Source organism: Amblyomma maculatum, chromosome 2, assembly GCF_055883805.1.
Source record: "Amblyomma maculatum isolate TAMU_Amacu chromosome 2, ASM5588380v1, whole genome shotgun sequence".
NCBI lineage: Eukaryota > Metazoa > Arthropoda > Arachnida > Ixodida > Ixodidae > Amblyomma > Amblyomma maculatum.
Window position 1 is genome coordinate 19,106,622 of NC_139345.1, and position 14,935 is coordinate 19,121,556.

The 14,935-nt window shown below is 49.2% G+C and overlaps 1 protein-coding gene across 2 annotated transcripts in view; it reads right to left on the reverse strand.

The window, feature by feature from the left end:
- Ca-beta (Calcium channel protein beta subunit) overlaps nt 1-14,935 on the reverse strand; it is a 122,368-nt gene that overhangs the window by 76,912 nt on the left and 30,521 nt on the right. The window contains exon 1 of one of the 2 annotated variants that reach the window (XM_084593417.1): nt 10,246-10,550. The exons of the other annotated variant lie outside the window; for it this stretch is intronic. Within the exon in view, the coding sequence (XP_084449543.1) occupies nt 10,246-10,305 (60 nt within the window). The 5' untranslated portion in view covers nt 10,306-10,550. Of the gene's footprint in view, nt 1-10,245; nt 10,551-14,935 lie in introns of those variants that run through there. 2 annotated transcript variants of the gene reach the window in all.

A 14,935-nucleotide genomic window follows, 5' to 3' on the forward strand; every position in this document is an offset into this window, starting at 1 on the left:
TCAATTTCACTCAGGTACACAAGGCCCTTTATGCAACACCCTGCAAATATTTCTCACTTTCTTCATTAATTTACGCCGAACAAACAGACTATGCTGCGCTTTTTGCTCCGAATTATGTGCCCCGTGGTGCAGTGGTTAGGATGCTCGACTACTGTGCCCAAGGATGCGGGATGGAATCTCGGAAGAACCCCAGGTGGTGCAAACTTCCGGAGCCCTCCATTACGGTGTCTCTCATAGCCTGAATAGTTTTGGGACATTAAACCTCATAAACTAAAATAAACTAAATTGCTTCTAATTATACAATACTCCACCTATAATAGGGGCTTCTGTGGATTTATCAATGATGATTATGAATTGTAAGCAACATTTCCTCGATAACTTTTTTTATTTCGTAAACAATGCGTCACAAAAAGAACCAGACTCACCCGGCACTGCTTCCAAGCCGCGATTTTATTATTTATTTATTTATTTTTTTTTTTTTGCTTTCAGACCAGTCGGATCACAGAGGTAGTGTATTCCCTGGAGTCCAGTCACTCGATAAAGTAAATGACACTGAAGAAAACCTTTCAATCTCCAAACTCTCAATAAGGTTGATAAGAAAAACAGCACATTGCTCAGTGGTAGCGGACTGCAGTCGAACGAGAGCGAAATCCCAATGGAACTGCAGAGGATGAATATTCACAAGGAAGAAATGCACCTCACGTGCTACATTTGCGCCCAAATTTAGATTTGCTGGACAATGAAAAATCGCGGTTGAAACTACCAAGGCACGCATCAGACGCCAAGAGTTTGTCTCCAGCTCCTAAACGCATCCAGTGCGTCCAACCGGAGCGGACCGCATTCCATGACGTCACCCACTATGAAAACAGCAAGAATTGGGGGGGCAGCTGTGAGGTTCTTCAGATCTACTGGCCAACTTGTTCTGTGGCTTATTCAAGTACACCAATCAAAATATATGACCAGACCGACCCCTTTAGCAACGAATAACTTTACCTGCGTACATGGACGGGACGAGAATATGACGAAGACTAAACACAAAAATTGACAAGAGTCACCAGTTCGTTGGGTAGGTAGAAAAGTCAAGACGGTGTAGATGCTCCGGTTGCCTTATAGGGTCGCTGACATAGGGCCTCGGCAGGCCTAGCGAAAGGCTAGGCCACCGGAAGGGGCCCAGTGGAAGCACGAGGCCTCCGGTTGCCGTACCACGGCCGATGAGTCCGGTCTCCCCGATGTGCGTAGGTCCAGCACGGCGCCGAACGCTTGTGCCGATGATGGACTTTCGTTACAGCAGCGCCAATGAGTTGAAGTTGTGGTACTCCCGGGTCCGATCACCTGGGACAGCAGGAGGAACAGGACAGGATACGGCCGGCAGGCCCCAGGCCTGGATCCTCGGGTCAGGCCTGACAGAAGACGCACCGCTCCGAGCTCCGTGGACAACGGATAGGCTCGTCGCCTGTTCTCCTCTCGTGCTTCGCGCTCCTCAAACCAACCTCCACGTTTTCCTCTTCTTCTTTTTCCGAACGTGTTTTCCTTCTTCGTCTTTTCTCAGAGAAAAGACGGTTGGTTTTTCCCCACTCACACACATGTTCTTCACACCAGCCAAGGAGACTAGCTGTGACGCACCAAGTGGCTGCGCTATTGATGTGCAACCGGGGCAAAGACCGCTGTACAGAAGCTAGCGCCGTGTAATCAGCGTACGAACAGTTCCAAACCACGAGAGTGGAGGAAAAATCGCATAACCTGAGTGCGCGTGAAACTTAAAGCTTCTTAGGTGTGGCAAGACTGCTGTGTCTGCTACAATGTGCGCGCCTACGTACGCAACGACATTGTTTTATTTATTTATTTACTGGCAGCCGTTGTCCAGAACTGACCAAATACTTTTTTTTTATTATTTATTTACCGGCAGCTGTAGTCCAGGACTGGCCGAATCCGGCAGCGAGTATCAACGTTTTTGAGAGGAGCGCAGGTAACAGTTCACTGCGCGAAGAGAGGAGTCGCAGTGCAATTTGAAGAAATGCCAATTCGCACCGCATAGGAGTCAGTACTTCAACCACGCTGGTCAGCCCGGTGGCCAGATCCGGCCGACTGCTCGGGTCAGAGAAAATTCACCACGGACAGCTGAATACCAACAGAAATGGCGACTGCTAGCGTGACGTTGATCACTCGACAGCTCGTAGCTCTGCATGCAAGGACCGCGCCGGAAGGTGATAGATGCATGCCGCGTTTTGAGTGCAGCGCACACGCACCGAGCACCTGGCAGCCTGAAAGCGATCGACGAAGTAAATGAGCCGACAGTCGGAGAGGCCACGGAATGCGTGGGAGATTTCCTGTATTGTTTTTATTTTTACTGTGTTATTGACATAAATTAGAACTGTAATCAGTTTAAGGTGCAAGATAAATACAAAGTACAAGGGCAAACAACGCGCCGAAGGTGGCAGTCGCTCTACAAATTGGGCTAACCAGGACGGCAAGCAGATCAGATGGCGATGGCTGCGCTTCGGTGAATGTGATTGAGTAATTATTGCCTTATCAAAACTCTCTACACCACCTTGAGCGATTCCCTTATCAATTCTGAATTGTTGCAGGTAAGCAATTCTTTGCGAGGTCATAACATGGCGCTGAAAGCTAAGACGGTTCGCTATGGTTTCGCTTTCGGCAGTAGTCTGCTGGATTGCATTTCAGGAAGCCGAACGCCAGACCCATAATTACATGTGGCCATTACTCGAGTCGAGCAAACAACGGCTGTAGTGCAGCACCCTCAGTTTTCCCTCTAGTTAAGAGTGTCAGCAACTCTATGAAAGAGTATACGCATCATTTTTGCGCTCCTGTTTTATCTTCTCCAATGACACGTAAGACATTATTGCACACTGATCACTTAGTAATATTCGCCTACGGCCGCTGAATAATTTATAATCGAATTTCTTTTCTCGCTAGGTCCGGTTTCAGTGTCAACAGCCGAACGATGGCTGCGACGTCAGAGTGGAGTCTAGGTCACGTGAGGGATTACTAAAACAGCGACATAATCGTTCCAGTGCCGTTTTAAGTCACCAGGACACTCAAGACAGCCTGCTTCAAGGAGACGAATTACAAAAAGTGAAAAGTCAGCGATCACATCGCTGTTTTGGCATGCCGCGAGTGGCCTAGACTTGACTGTACAGCACAGTCATCTCTCGGCGGTTGAAACCGAAACTGGCGAGTAAAGAAAATTCAATTAAAAATTACTTACCGCGGTCGTAGGCAAAAACCGCGTGGTGATCCATATACAGGAATATCTTACGCATCATTAACAATAAGAAGAAAAATACACCGAAATTTGGTGTCTATACTTTTCTCAGAAAACGTTTGTTGAAGTGAAAGTTCGCTTAAATGAAATAAAACTGTGGAAGCTTGCCTCCATTAGCTCACAGACATATCAGGTGTTCAGATCATATCTCAACCCATTTCTTTGTCATTGCCCTCATTTGCAAGCGAAGAATGCAGTAACTTTTTGCACCACTTAGGACTGCAGTGACCAAAGCGCATGTAAGCGAACGAGGATCCGCAAAGGATGGTTGGTTGGTTTGTGGGGTTTAACGTCCCAAAGCAACTCAGGCTATGAGAGACGCCGTAGTGGAGGACTCCGGAAATTTCGACCACCTGGGGTTCTTTAACGTGCACTGACATCGCACAGCACACGGACGCCTTGCTTTTCGCCTCCACCGAAAAGCTGCCGCCGAGGCCGGGATTCGATCCCGCGTCCTTGGGAACAGTAGTCGAGCGTCGTAACCACTGCGCCACCCCGGCGGGGTGGATCCGCAAAGGAAGCTGGCAAACTGAGTCACTGACTCTATATCACATCACACCATTAAATGCGAATCAATGCTCGGCTGCGCTAACACCACAATTCCTTTTGGTTCTGTTTATGAAGGCGCTATTTTTCCTCGCTATTGGACGGCCATGGTGGTGCAGTGGTGAAGACGCTCGAATGCTGTGCCCAAGGATGCGGAATCGAATCCCGGCCGCGGCGGCCGCTTTTCGATGGAGGCGAAAAGCAAGGTGGCCGAGTGCTCGATTCGAGCCAAACCTCGCCATTGGAAGAAGTGCGGTTGCTACATTCTGTTCGTTAATCTTAGCATTCTTGGCAGAGGCACTGAGACACAGAAGAAAGCGAAAGTCTGGAGGCATAGTTCACCAGTCAGTACGGCGATAACTGTATCAGTATCGCTTAAGTTGCGCATGTTGGAAGAATTTGTTTTCTTAGATCGCCAGCGACAGGTCCATAGGCTGTTAACAAGCTTCCAATTGTTATTTTCAGATTGTGTCGGCTGCGCATGCCCTGTTAGCTTTGCTGAGAGGTTGCTGTTTTCATTAAGTCGTCGTTGTGTACGTATCTCTAGTCTCGTTCTTATTCTTTTTTTTTTTTTATTCATTTTCCTCTTCTTCGTACACCAACTTGCCCACACCTCCATCCTTCTGCGAAGCTCGAGTGTCCGCCAATTTTTTTCCTACCGTCCTCTCACATTCTGGAGACATCAATGATGGCGCGAGCCTCAGGCCATTAGCCATGCCGATAACAAATTCATTTTCAATGCTCATACGCTTCTCCAAGCTTCCTCTCCTTCCTTCCAATCACGCTACATCAGAGCGCCATGAGTGAAAATACTAAAACCAGAAACAACCGGTGCACCTCCGCTTTGTGCATTTCCGTTCCGCCCGATGTTTCCCCTTTTCTCCGTCGCGCGCAGCGGGCACGATACGACGCGTCGTCTGCGATGGCGATCGATCGATGAAGAAAAGCCCCGCCGGTCGCCGCTTCCTGTTGCCGGAGAGATGGCCGGTGCGCCGCCTGGCCAGGTGTGTCGACAAGCGGCGGGCTGCTGCTCCCCCCCCCCCCCCCCCCTCCTCTGAATCGGAGCTGTCAATGGAGGCCGTGTTTCCCCTCCCTCACCGGCTCCATTAGGTGCCGTGCACGAATCACGGAAGTGCTATAGTGGGCACAACTACGTTTCCGAGCAGATATGAGAAAGTAGCAGCACCCAGGCGCTCGCAGTGTTGGGCAACAGAAATTGCACTAATATCTCTGCGTCTGCAAGGACGCGCTTTGACGGCAAAAGAATAAGAAAATATACCAGCTGCACGGACCCACGTGTCAAACCATGAGTGCACGAATGCAATGGCTGCGCAAGTTATTATATTCCCGGAAGGGCTGATGGCAACGTGGCAAGGACAGGTACAGGTACCAGTATAAAACAAATTGAGCCGAGGTAGTTAAGGTAGAAAACAACAGCTGTATCTCATGTCCACCTCCTTCGCTTCTTCGCAGCTTATCAACTCATCCCAAACCGCGTGCTTTGCTAGGCTGTAGGAAGAGCTAGCGCGCAAAATGTGTTTGCTATCATTTTAGAGCTTTATAGCTCTTCTTAGCTCTTTCCTCAATTTCTCACCGTCGGCGTCAGCGTCTGCAGCCCATCTTCCTATCAAAAGTACTCCAGGGGTATGCTCTGGGGCCACCTTCGATTCTTAGTTCTATAAATGATGTTTGTTTGTTTTGTTTTTTTGTTTTTTTTTTCCCATTTCGATACGCGCCAGAGCGACTCGGGCTATGACGGACGCCGTAGTGGACGGCAATTGTCCCGTCGTCTGTCCGTCTTCTCGCGTCCTTATTTCTTTTGTGCTGCCCCTTGTATGCGGTCCCACAAATTTCGGCCACTTGGTGCTCTTTCACTGACATCGCACAGCCAACGGGCGACCAAACCGATTCTACATAGCTCATGAATGACCTCATGTATTGAGAGCTACTCTCTCTCTTTCAAACACACACATACATTATAAATATTTGGGCATTATATATTTCAGAGAATAGGAGATTGTCGGCCCATATTCAGTTTCAGTTTAGTCGTTCAGTCGTGTCCGACTCTTCGTGACCCTATGGACCATGTCACGCCACGCTTTCCGGTCGCTCACTATCTTCCTAACATCACATAACTTCATCTGCAGTGCCTCGAGGATGCATCTAACCAACGCGTTCGCTGCCTACCCCTTCTCCGGCGACCCTCAACCATTCCCAACATCAAATCTTTCTCCAGCGACTCCTCTCTTCTCATCAGATGACCAAAGTAGCTGAGCTTTAACTTTAAAATTTGAACCTCCAATGAGCAGTCAGGGTTTATGGTCGACAATATCGACTGATTTGATCTTCTGGCAGTTCAAGGAACTCTCAAGAGTCTTCGCCAGCACCACAATCCAAACGCGTCAATTCTTCGGCGGTCAGCCTTTTTCACAGTCCAACTCTCGCATCCATACATCACAACTGGAAAGACCATAGCACGAGTTATACGGATCTTGGTTGGCAGACTAATGTCTCTGCTCTTTACTAGGCGGTCAAGGCTCACCATTGCTCTCTTTCCCAGAAGCAGGCGTCTCCTAATTTCATGGCTGCAGTCTCCTTCCGAGGTAATCTTGGAGCCCAAGAACAGAAAATCTGTCACAGCTTCCACTTCTTGTCCATTGATGCTCCAGGACTTGATAGGGCAAGACGCCATGATCTTTGTCTTTTTAATGTTCAGTTTAAGCCCAAACTTCTCACTCTCTTCTTGTACGCGGATCAGAAGTCTCTTGAGTTCCACTTCACCTTCTGCCATTAAAGTGGTATCATCCGCATATCTAAGGTTGTTGATACGTTTTCCAGCAATCTTCACTCCAGCTGAAGACTCGTCCAGACCGGCCTTCCTCATGATGCACTCTGCATATAGGTTAAATAGGCAGGGCGACAGTATGCAGCCTTGCCTCACTCCTTTCTCGATCGGAAACCAACCAGTAAGACCATGCCCAGTTCTGACTGTGGCCTCTTGCCCTTCATATAGGTTCCTGAGGAGACAGATGAGGTGAATTGGAACTCCCATCTCTTGGAGAGCTTGCCACAATCTGCTGTGATCTACGCAGTCAAACGCTTTCGCATAATCAATAAAGCAGAAGTAGATGGGTTTCTGGAACTCTCTTGCTTTTCCCATGATCCAGCGAAGGCTAGCAATTTCGTCTCTAGTTCCTCTGCCCTTGCGAAACCCAGCTTGCACGTCCGGAAGCTCCCGATCCACATACTGCTGCAGCCTACCTTGGAGGATTTTCAACATCACCTTGCTAGCATGCGAAATAAGCGCGATCGTGCGGTAGTTGGGACAATCTTTGGCACTGCCTTTCTTTGGAATGGGGATATAAACTGACCTCCTCCAATCCTGTGGCCACTGCAGGGTTGTCCAAATCTTCTGACATAATGTATGCAGAATGTTAACAGCGTCATGGTTGAGGTTTTGAAGCAACTCAGCTGGAATGCCATCAATTCCGCTAGCTTTGTTCTTAGCAAGGCTGGCTAAGGCCCATTCAACTTCACTCTTCAGGATGCCCGGCTCGAGATCAGTAATCACAACCGTCTTATGTTGGGTTTGCACATTCGGGTCCTTCTTGTACAGTTCTTCTGTGTATTCCTGCCACCTCTTCTTTATCTCTGAGGCTTCAGTGAGGTCCTTGCCTTGTTTGTCCTTTATCACACCCAGCTTAGCACAGAAGCTTCCTTTGATATCTTTGATTGTTTTATACAGAGCTCCAGTGTTCCTTAATTGGCTGTTGTCCTCAACAGCTTGGCACTGTATGTTCAAGAAGGCATTCTTATCTCTCCTTGCTATTTTCTGAACATCCGCATTGAGAAGCTTGTATCTTTCTCTTTCCCCCATAACTTTTGCCATCCTCCTTTCCTCAGCTATTTGCAAAGCCTCTTCAGATAACCAGTTTGCTTTCTTGCATTTCTTTTGCTTTGAAACTATACCTTAGTAGCAACTTCTTGTATTATATCACGAACATCAGTCCACATCTCTTCGGGCTCTCTGTCTTCCAGATCTAATTCTTGAAATCGATTCCTCACTTCCACAGCATATTCTAAACCATATTAGCCAGATCCATTAAATTTATTTACCTAATTGAAGGCATATTAGCAAAGAAGTTGGAGAAACGGATTACAAAGAATACATCAAACAACTTTTCGAATATGCTCCGCCACTGTGGCTCATTAGTTATGCCGAACAATTGTACTGAGCCGACGAAGACTCTGGTCGCGCACGTGCACTTGGCTATGTACAACCAACTAGCTCAACCCCGAATGTAGACACGTTTATTGATAACTTGAGAGCCTCACGCATGTGAAACCTTGTTTTTTTTGTTTTTTTTTTAATCATCTGTTTTCCCTTTCATGAAGCTCGTGTAACTTTGTTGTACCTTTTTTGTTTGTATCTTTGCTCACCCCTGCTTGGAGTCAAACGACTCCGCAGTATTACTAAATAAAAACCCACTTTATTAAAAAATATATATCGCCATCGAGTCATGAACTCATCCTTTCATCACGTCACTGTATTCCTATTCTTACCGCCACGTAAAAAAATAAATCCCCGCTTCAACCAAGCGCACAAACGTGCCTGCGTGGCCTAGGGGTAACGTGTCTCACTCGGGGTTCAAGGGTCCCAGGTTCAGTTCTAATATCCCCGGATATATCTGAGCTGGCAGCTATTGCGAACTCGGTCATGTAACGTGACGTCCCACAACCCGACGAGCAAGCAGAGCACGGCCATATCAGCTGTCAATTATACCAACTGTAGGGTATTTTCGTGATTTTTCTCCCACAACGCCGATGCCGAACTTTCTGGAGAACGGTGCCTCAAACGTGTTCAAATGTTATTCGGTCACGTCTGCTGAGCCAGACAACTTGTGTACAGTGCAGAGTTTCAACGTGCATCGCCGATGTCGCACAGCGATGCAGTTCTCAAGCTGGGCAAGAAAAGGCCATGCGAACTAGCCACCAGTGACCGCGGACACCGCATACACAGCGCAGTTTCCCACACACACCGCGTTCGTGCCTTCTGACGCCAACATTCCCCTGAGAGCGCGAAGCGTGTCACGTACACGAGCGAGCGCGGCCGAGTTGCACATTCGGCGCGGACGCCCAGTTGAAGCAGACCGCAATGGATCGCGGCCTCGTCGCAATCACCCCCCCCCCCCCCCCCCCCCCTTCTTCCAGGGTAAGAAAAAACCGCCATCGAACAATTTGGACATCCGAAGAGAAAGCTATTCGGGACTTCCATATTCCACCGCCGCCGAGCTTCTCGCAATCGTCCTCGCCAGTGCCTACAGCCATCCCTTCTCTGGAGGCCCACAACAAAAGGACGACGCCGCGCGAATGACGTCATCGCTGCCAGTCAAACAAAGCGCGTCGGAAGCAGCAAGAAGCGGAAGACCGAGAGAGAGACGGCGAAGACGGGGCGACGAAGAAAAAGAAGACCAGCAGCGCGGCACGGATACCGCAGCGTGCATGGAGATGTGCGCCGTTCTAAATGCAAATCCCGCTGGTCCCCACCCACGGCACGTCGCCGCGGCCGTGACGCTTGGTCAACGACTGGCGCCGCCGAACGCACGAGGCGCAATGCTTAGGACGACTGGGAGCGAGACTAGTGGAAAGAATAAAATCTCAGCAAAGCCAGGGAAGTTGGTTCCAACCGGGGCCGTGTCAGCCGTACTAACGCACCACTGGGAAATGTAGTACGTAGCTATAAGAACAACGAATTCCTTAGTTGCAAACGAACTAATCCTGTTGAGAGTAAGAAGCCCGCATGACCCCATGGATGATTATGAGACAGAATGAGGAAAGGAGAAAAACGGTTCTGCAAATCGAAACAAGACTTCGCTGCCCCCCCCCCCCTCGCGTATGATTCAGCAAATAAACTCTTCATACTAAAAGTTTTAAAGAGGCAGTGCGAGAAAGAAGCACAGAGAGAAAGAGGAACAATTTCGTGCCCGTACGTTGCGTGTTCTCTGTAGAAATTGCGAAAGCAACCTTTAGATCATATTCGGAAAGGAGCCATGTTATTAGCGCTTCATACCCTGATTGTCGCACTCTGCCCTGAAACACTAGCTCTAGGGAAGAACTCTGTGGCCCCGTTTCGTTTTAAATACCAGTAAATAAAGCGTGCAAAGCCCAGAAGCTCGTGGGGTGAATAAAAATAATACACAAAGCAGACAGGTCAAACACAACACGGGTAAAAAATGTGACAACTCTAAACATAACAGAACTTATTTTCAACAAACACTCGAAAATTCTGAACTCCGCGCAAACCTCACCCTTTTTTCGACCCACAAGGGTTCGTTCTATTAATGACTGGCCATCAGCAATCAATGATGAAGATATTGAGAAATATCAATATTGAGAAAGGAAACCACGAAGCCTACCCGTCTCCGGTACAGAGGCATGCGGTATCCATGATCCCGGCGGCTTCTCAAGGATGCCATCAGACCGAAGGATTGTGCCCTCACCCACTCGCACAGACACTAGGTATATTCCGCACAGAGGGTCGCGTCAGCTTCCCGGTATCCGAACGACGCCGTTAAAAATGACACAGGTGAGGCACACAAGCCGGCCTCGCTGTGAGCCTCGGGCGGTCAGGGCAGCACTCAACGGCACAGCGCAGTGACGACGGACGGCACAAAAACGCTCACGGCGCCCTTCGTGACGTCCTCGGCGTTTTTTCCACAGGCTACGCGGTTCTCCAAGCGCTGACCGCGAGAGCCCGCCCTCAGACGACGATCAGCGTTCAGATGTAGATGCCAGGAGTGTGCGGTGCGCAGTGCTCCAAGGTGACTCAGCAAGTTGATGCCATAATACTGCTCGAGCATGTGTTCAGACTTGAGTCCAGGAATGGCTAGGGCTTTCCGGCTAGTTCCTATGCGCTTCACAGGAATCAACTTTCGGCCAGCGAGGCGGAAAAGAAGAGAACCTGCACCCCGCCACCAATTCTGCTGATGCACGGATTAAAGAGCTGCGAGCCCGACATGGTTGCGTGCTACAACCGGTGAAGCAATCTTACGAGATTAGACGGCAAGACAGCGGGCTGCGCAGACGCGTAGCTTGAAGACCGCGGGTATCCGAGATAGCATGCGACCAAGCTGGCAGCGAGCAATTCCAGTTCAAGGTCAGCACCCCGTTCCGCAGTATCCAAGAATAGGCGAGGTATCCCCGCACAACACAGGGGCGATGCGCGATAGCACACCGGCTGCCTTTGCCCAATGTCGTTGCTGAAGGGAACGAAGCCGCACTGTGGAAAGCACGACCGGGACAGGACACAGAGGCACTTTGCAGTTCCTGCACGTGCAAGAGGCAGGTCAATGGGCAATGGTGATTCCTCACAGGATCCTCCTTCAGGCTTCGGCCGCGAGCGGTGCCCGCTTGAAGAGTCGCAGACACGACACACCGACGTGCGCACACGGGACGACGGCTAGCAACAGTACTGCGTACGTGAGGCGCGCGACAGAGGCTGCTATCCCTGCTCGAGAAGGGGAGGCGTCGAAGCCGTTCTTTTCACTCCGGTACAACGCGCGAAAGAAGAAGCGTGTGCGCTCGCTGTTGCAGCGAACCGAACAGCGAGGGGCTGCCGTCAGGCGACACTGGCGCTCGACGGCGTCACACGACAAAGAAGACGTCGGGCGTAACGCAAACGCTCGCGCTCGGCGCAGCTCCTCCTCGGGTCGGCTTTAAAAAGCGGTGAAAGAAAAGGGTGGCGTGATATAGAAAGAGCACACAGACACACGAGCAGATGGGAGATGCGTGGAAGAGGAGAGGAAAGGGGGGGTTGCAGGGACGACAAGACCCGAATTAGAGGGCCCATTAGTCACGAGACCGCGGTCCTCTCGAGTGCCGTGGCGTCAGGCGGGCGGCGTCAGATCGCAAGCAAAAACCCGAAACGAGCGTAGCCGACGCCGAAACATCGGCGAGAAACAAGCAAAACGCGACGGCTCGGTGCTGCGGCGGCGGCATACGAAAAGAGAACGGGGCCCCCAAGAATGGGACGTGAGGACCCGGCGAGGAAAGCGACGCGAGGCCGAAGCGACCGCGGCAGCGCGTAGCTGTCACTCCAGATCCCGCTCTCGGGCGTCGCTGCCAAGTTCTGGCACCGAGTCGTCGTCGCCGTCTTTAAGGAGGCAAGAGTACTGCCGCTACCACAATCTAGTAACGTTGGCTACCACCACCGTCCTGGGTTTTCCAAACCCGTGCTGAGGAGAGGAGGCAGAAAGAAAGAAATGGTAAAAGCCCATAGTACAGGCTGCAAAAGCGAGCCATAAAATAGACGAACGGGAGGAGAGCACTCTGCCATGCGTGTCACATTTTACCGTGAGACGGCTGCGAAGAGCTTCTCGCCAAGCTTCGCAGGTTAGGATGGAAGCGCTCGCGCTCAGTTTCGACACCACGTTACGGATGCGTGCGCACAACCGAATGTAACGCCATATTCGTTGTCCATTGCCGAGCACGAGAAGCTTTTTTAACAGACTCTATCCGCCACAGTGACTCAGTATGGCTACGTCGTTTAGTAACGTTGGTTTAGACCTCGCCGGGGTGGCGCAGTGGTTACGGCGCTCGACTACTGTTCCCAAGGATGCGGGATCGAATCCCGGCCTCGGCGGTCGCTTTTCGGTGGAAGCGAAAAGCAAGGCGCCCGTGTGCTGTGCGATGTCAGTGCACGTCAAAGAACCCCAGCTGGTCGGAATTTCCGGATTCCTCCACTACGGCGTCTCTCATAGGCTGAACCCTGCAAACCAAACCAACCAACCTACGTCGTTTAACTGCAGAACCCAAGGTGACGAATTTAAATCCGGCCCAGAAACCTCCATTTCATTAGAACAGCATTTCAACGAAAGCAAAAGTTCGAAATGGTCGTGTCTTGTTTCTCCGCACTCGTCGCATTAACTACTCTCCTCATAGATGATATTTATTCCGGGCCCTTAACAACGCCATGCCCGACAACCGCGCTGAATTCCCTTAGCATGTAACGATTCATCAATAACTAATATTAGTAGATTCCATGAAGCAAGGACACGCTCGATCACTAAAAAAGCCCTCAAGCGGGGTGGCGGGGTTGATCGATGTAAACCGCAAGAAGCGCTTATCATGCAGTCATGGGCAGTATCGAAGATACATGTATCTTCGATACTATATTTAGATACATTTTGTGTATCAGTATTAGGTATCGTGTACTGAAAATGAAAGTAGCGGAGTATCGGTATCGAAAATACACTTTTAAAGTATCGTTTATTTTTAAGATACTCGATAATAAATAAAACTTCAAATGTTGAAACCGCTGTGAGACTTTGGGTTGGCGGCGCTCGCTCAAACGGTAGCACAGGCCCTGAGACATCTCGGCTTGTAGTACCACCTGAGTTACCTACAAATGCCCCGGCCCCTCAGCGTGAACTACATTTCCGGATCCCCTTTCTTTAAAACTGAAAAAGGCAATGGTAGGTGCTCACGAGATGCTTTACTTTTGAGCACCGAGTGCATACCACGAAGCTGCTAAGCATTTAAGAGACACACAAAGAGATATGAACAAAGCGGAAACGCAAGTCGAACACGCCGTAGGGATCTCACACACTGCATGCTTACCCGCTCTTCCCACCCTTTGCCATCCGCCCCCCGTCTCTGCGGCGTTTGATGCTAGTCAAGCAGTGCCCTCAGAGTGCTGTCGGTCTCAGTAACTTAAGCACCACCCAAAATCCCTGGGCTCCGCGTGCCGGCTCTGCTTGGCGGCAAGAACACAAGCTTCTAAGGCCTCAGTCCAACACGATGCAGTCGGCTAACCACGTTCCTGTAGTTACGCCGTTTGATGGAAAACAAATCCATCCTTTGTAACTGCACAGGGAACAGGCTTTCACTAGACTTTTTTTTCTGAAAAATCTATTACGTCCAAAATTTTATGAAATGCACGACATGAAAGTATGAATGCAATTTTCCAGCACAGTTCGAACAACAAATTATGCGTTGTCAATTTTTTTTTAAATATTTGAACAAACCTTGAATAAAACTTGTAAAGATATCTCTATCTTAAAAAAGAAACAAAAACTTTAATTTTTAAAATATTCGAATTTATTGACGCCATATTAGCCAGTTTCTGTTAAAAAAAAAAAAAAAGATACTTCTTTTATCTATACAACCAGCCGTAGTTCTCCAACGAAGCTAGATAACGATCGAGTTTCCTAATTACCTCCAGGATTTTTGAGTCAACGCGGCTATGGTTCACTCTTACACGCTGATAAAAGGCATCTTCATCTAATACAACACTGTAGTGTGCTCGAGTGCGTATGTAGATAGGCTTTCTTCATTTGTTTCACTTTTAGCACGCCCCAATCGTGCTCTTTCCGGACTAGATAACGTTGAGCCCCCCCCCCCCCCCCCCCCCTTTTCTTTTTTCCTTCTAGCTTTGAGCAATATGCAGAGCTTCAAAAATTTGTTATCGCACTAATGGCAAGGTAACTTCAGTTCTCCAAACGCACGCAGGTTGCACCTTTGTATTTGTATATGTACAGCCAAGTGCTCACAGGTCGGTTGGCATGAAGAGCATTAGTTTAAAGAAATATTTCGCTAGGCAGCTTGTGGAAGCAATCGTTTAACTGTAACCATGGCTTCGATTCGGTGAAGTTCTGACAAGGACAGCTGGCCAAACAATAACTCCGTGCTGGCGTATTCGTTAAGCCCTTTCAGAAAAACTGCGCTATAAGGATGCTCTAGATATTTCAGAAGGCGTGCACGGTAAAATTTCCTATAATGCCGCTAATCGTATTACAGCCTTTATTGTGTTAGGATTTCAGTGATGTATCGAAGTATCGACGATACAGTACCGAGTATCTCAACCGAAACTCGATTTCGATCCTGTATCTTGTATCGGTATCGGAAATACAATTTTTCAGGGTATCGAGTATCCGTATCGATACTCGATACGCCTATACGCCTAAACTATTCGAATATTACGATTGCCAAAAGGTGATCTTAGGGATCAGCGAGAAACATGAAAAAAAAAAAGAAAAAAAAAGAAAACAAAAGAAAACGTGACATCGGCATCGCGGCACGTGGATGCAGCCGGCGCCGCGATCTCTC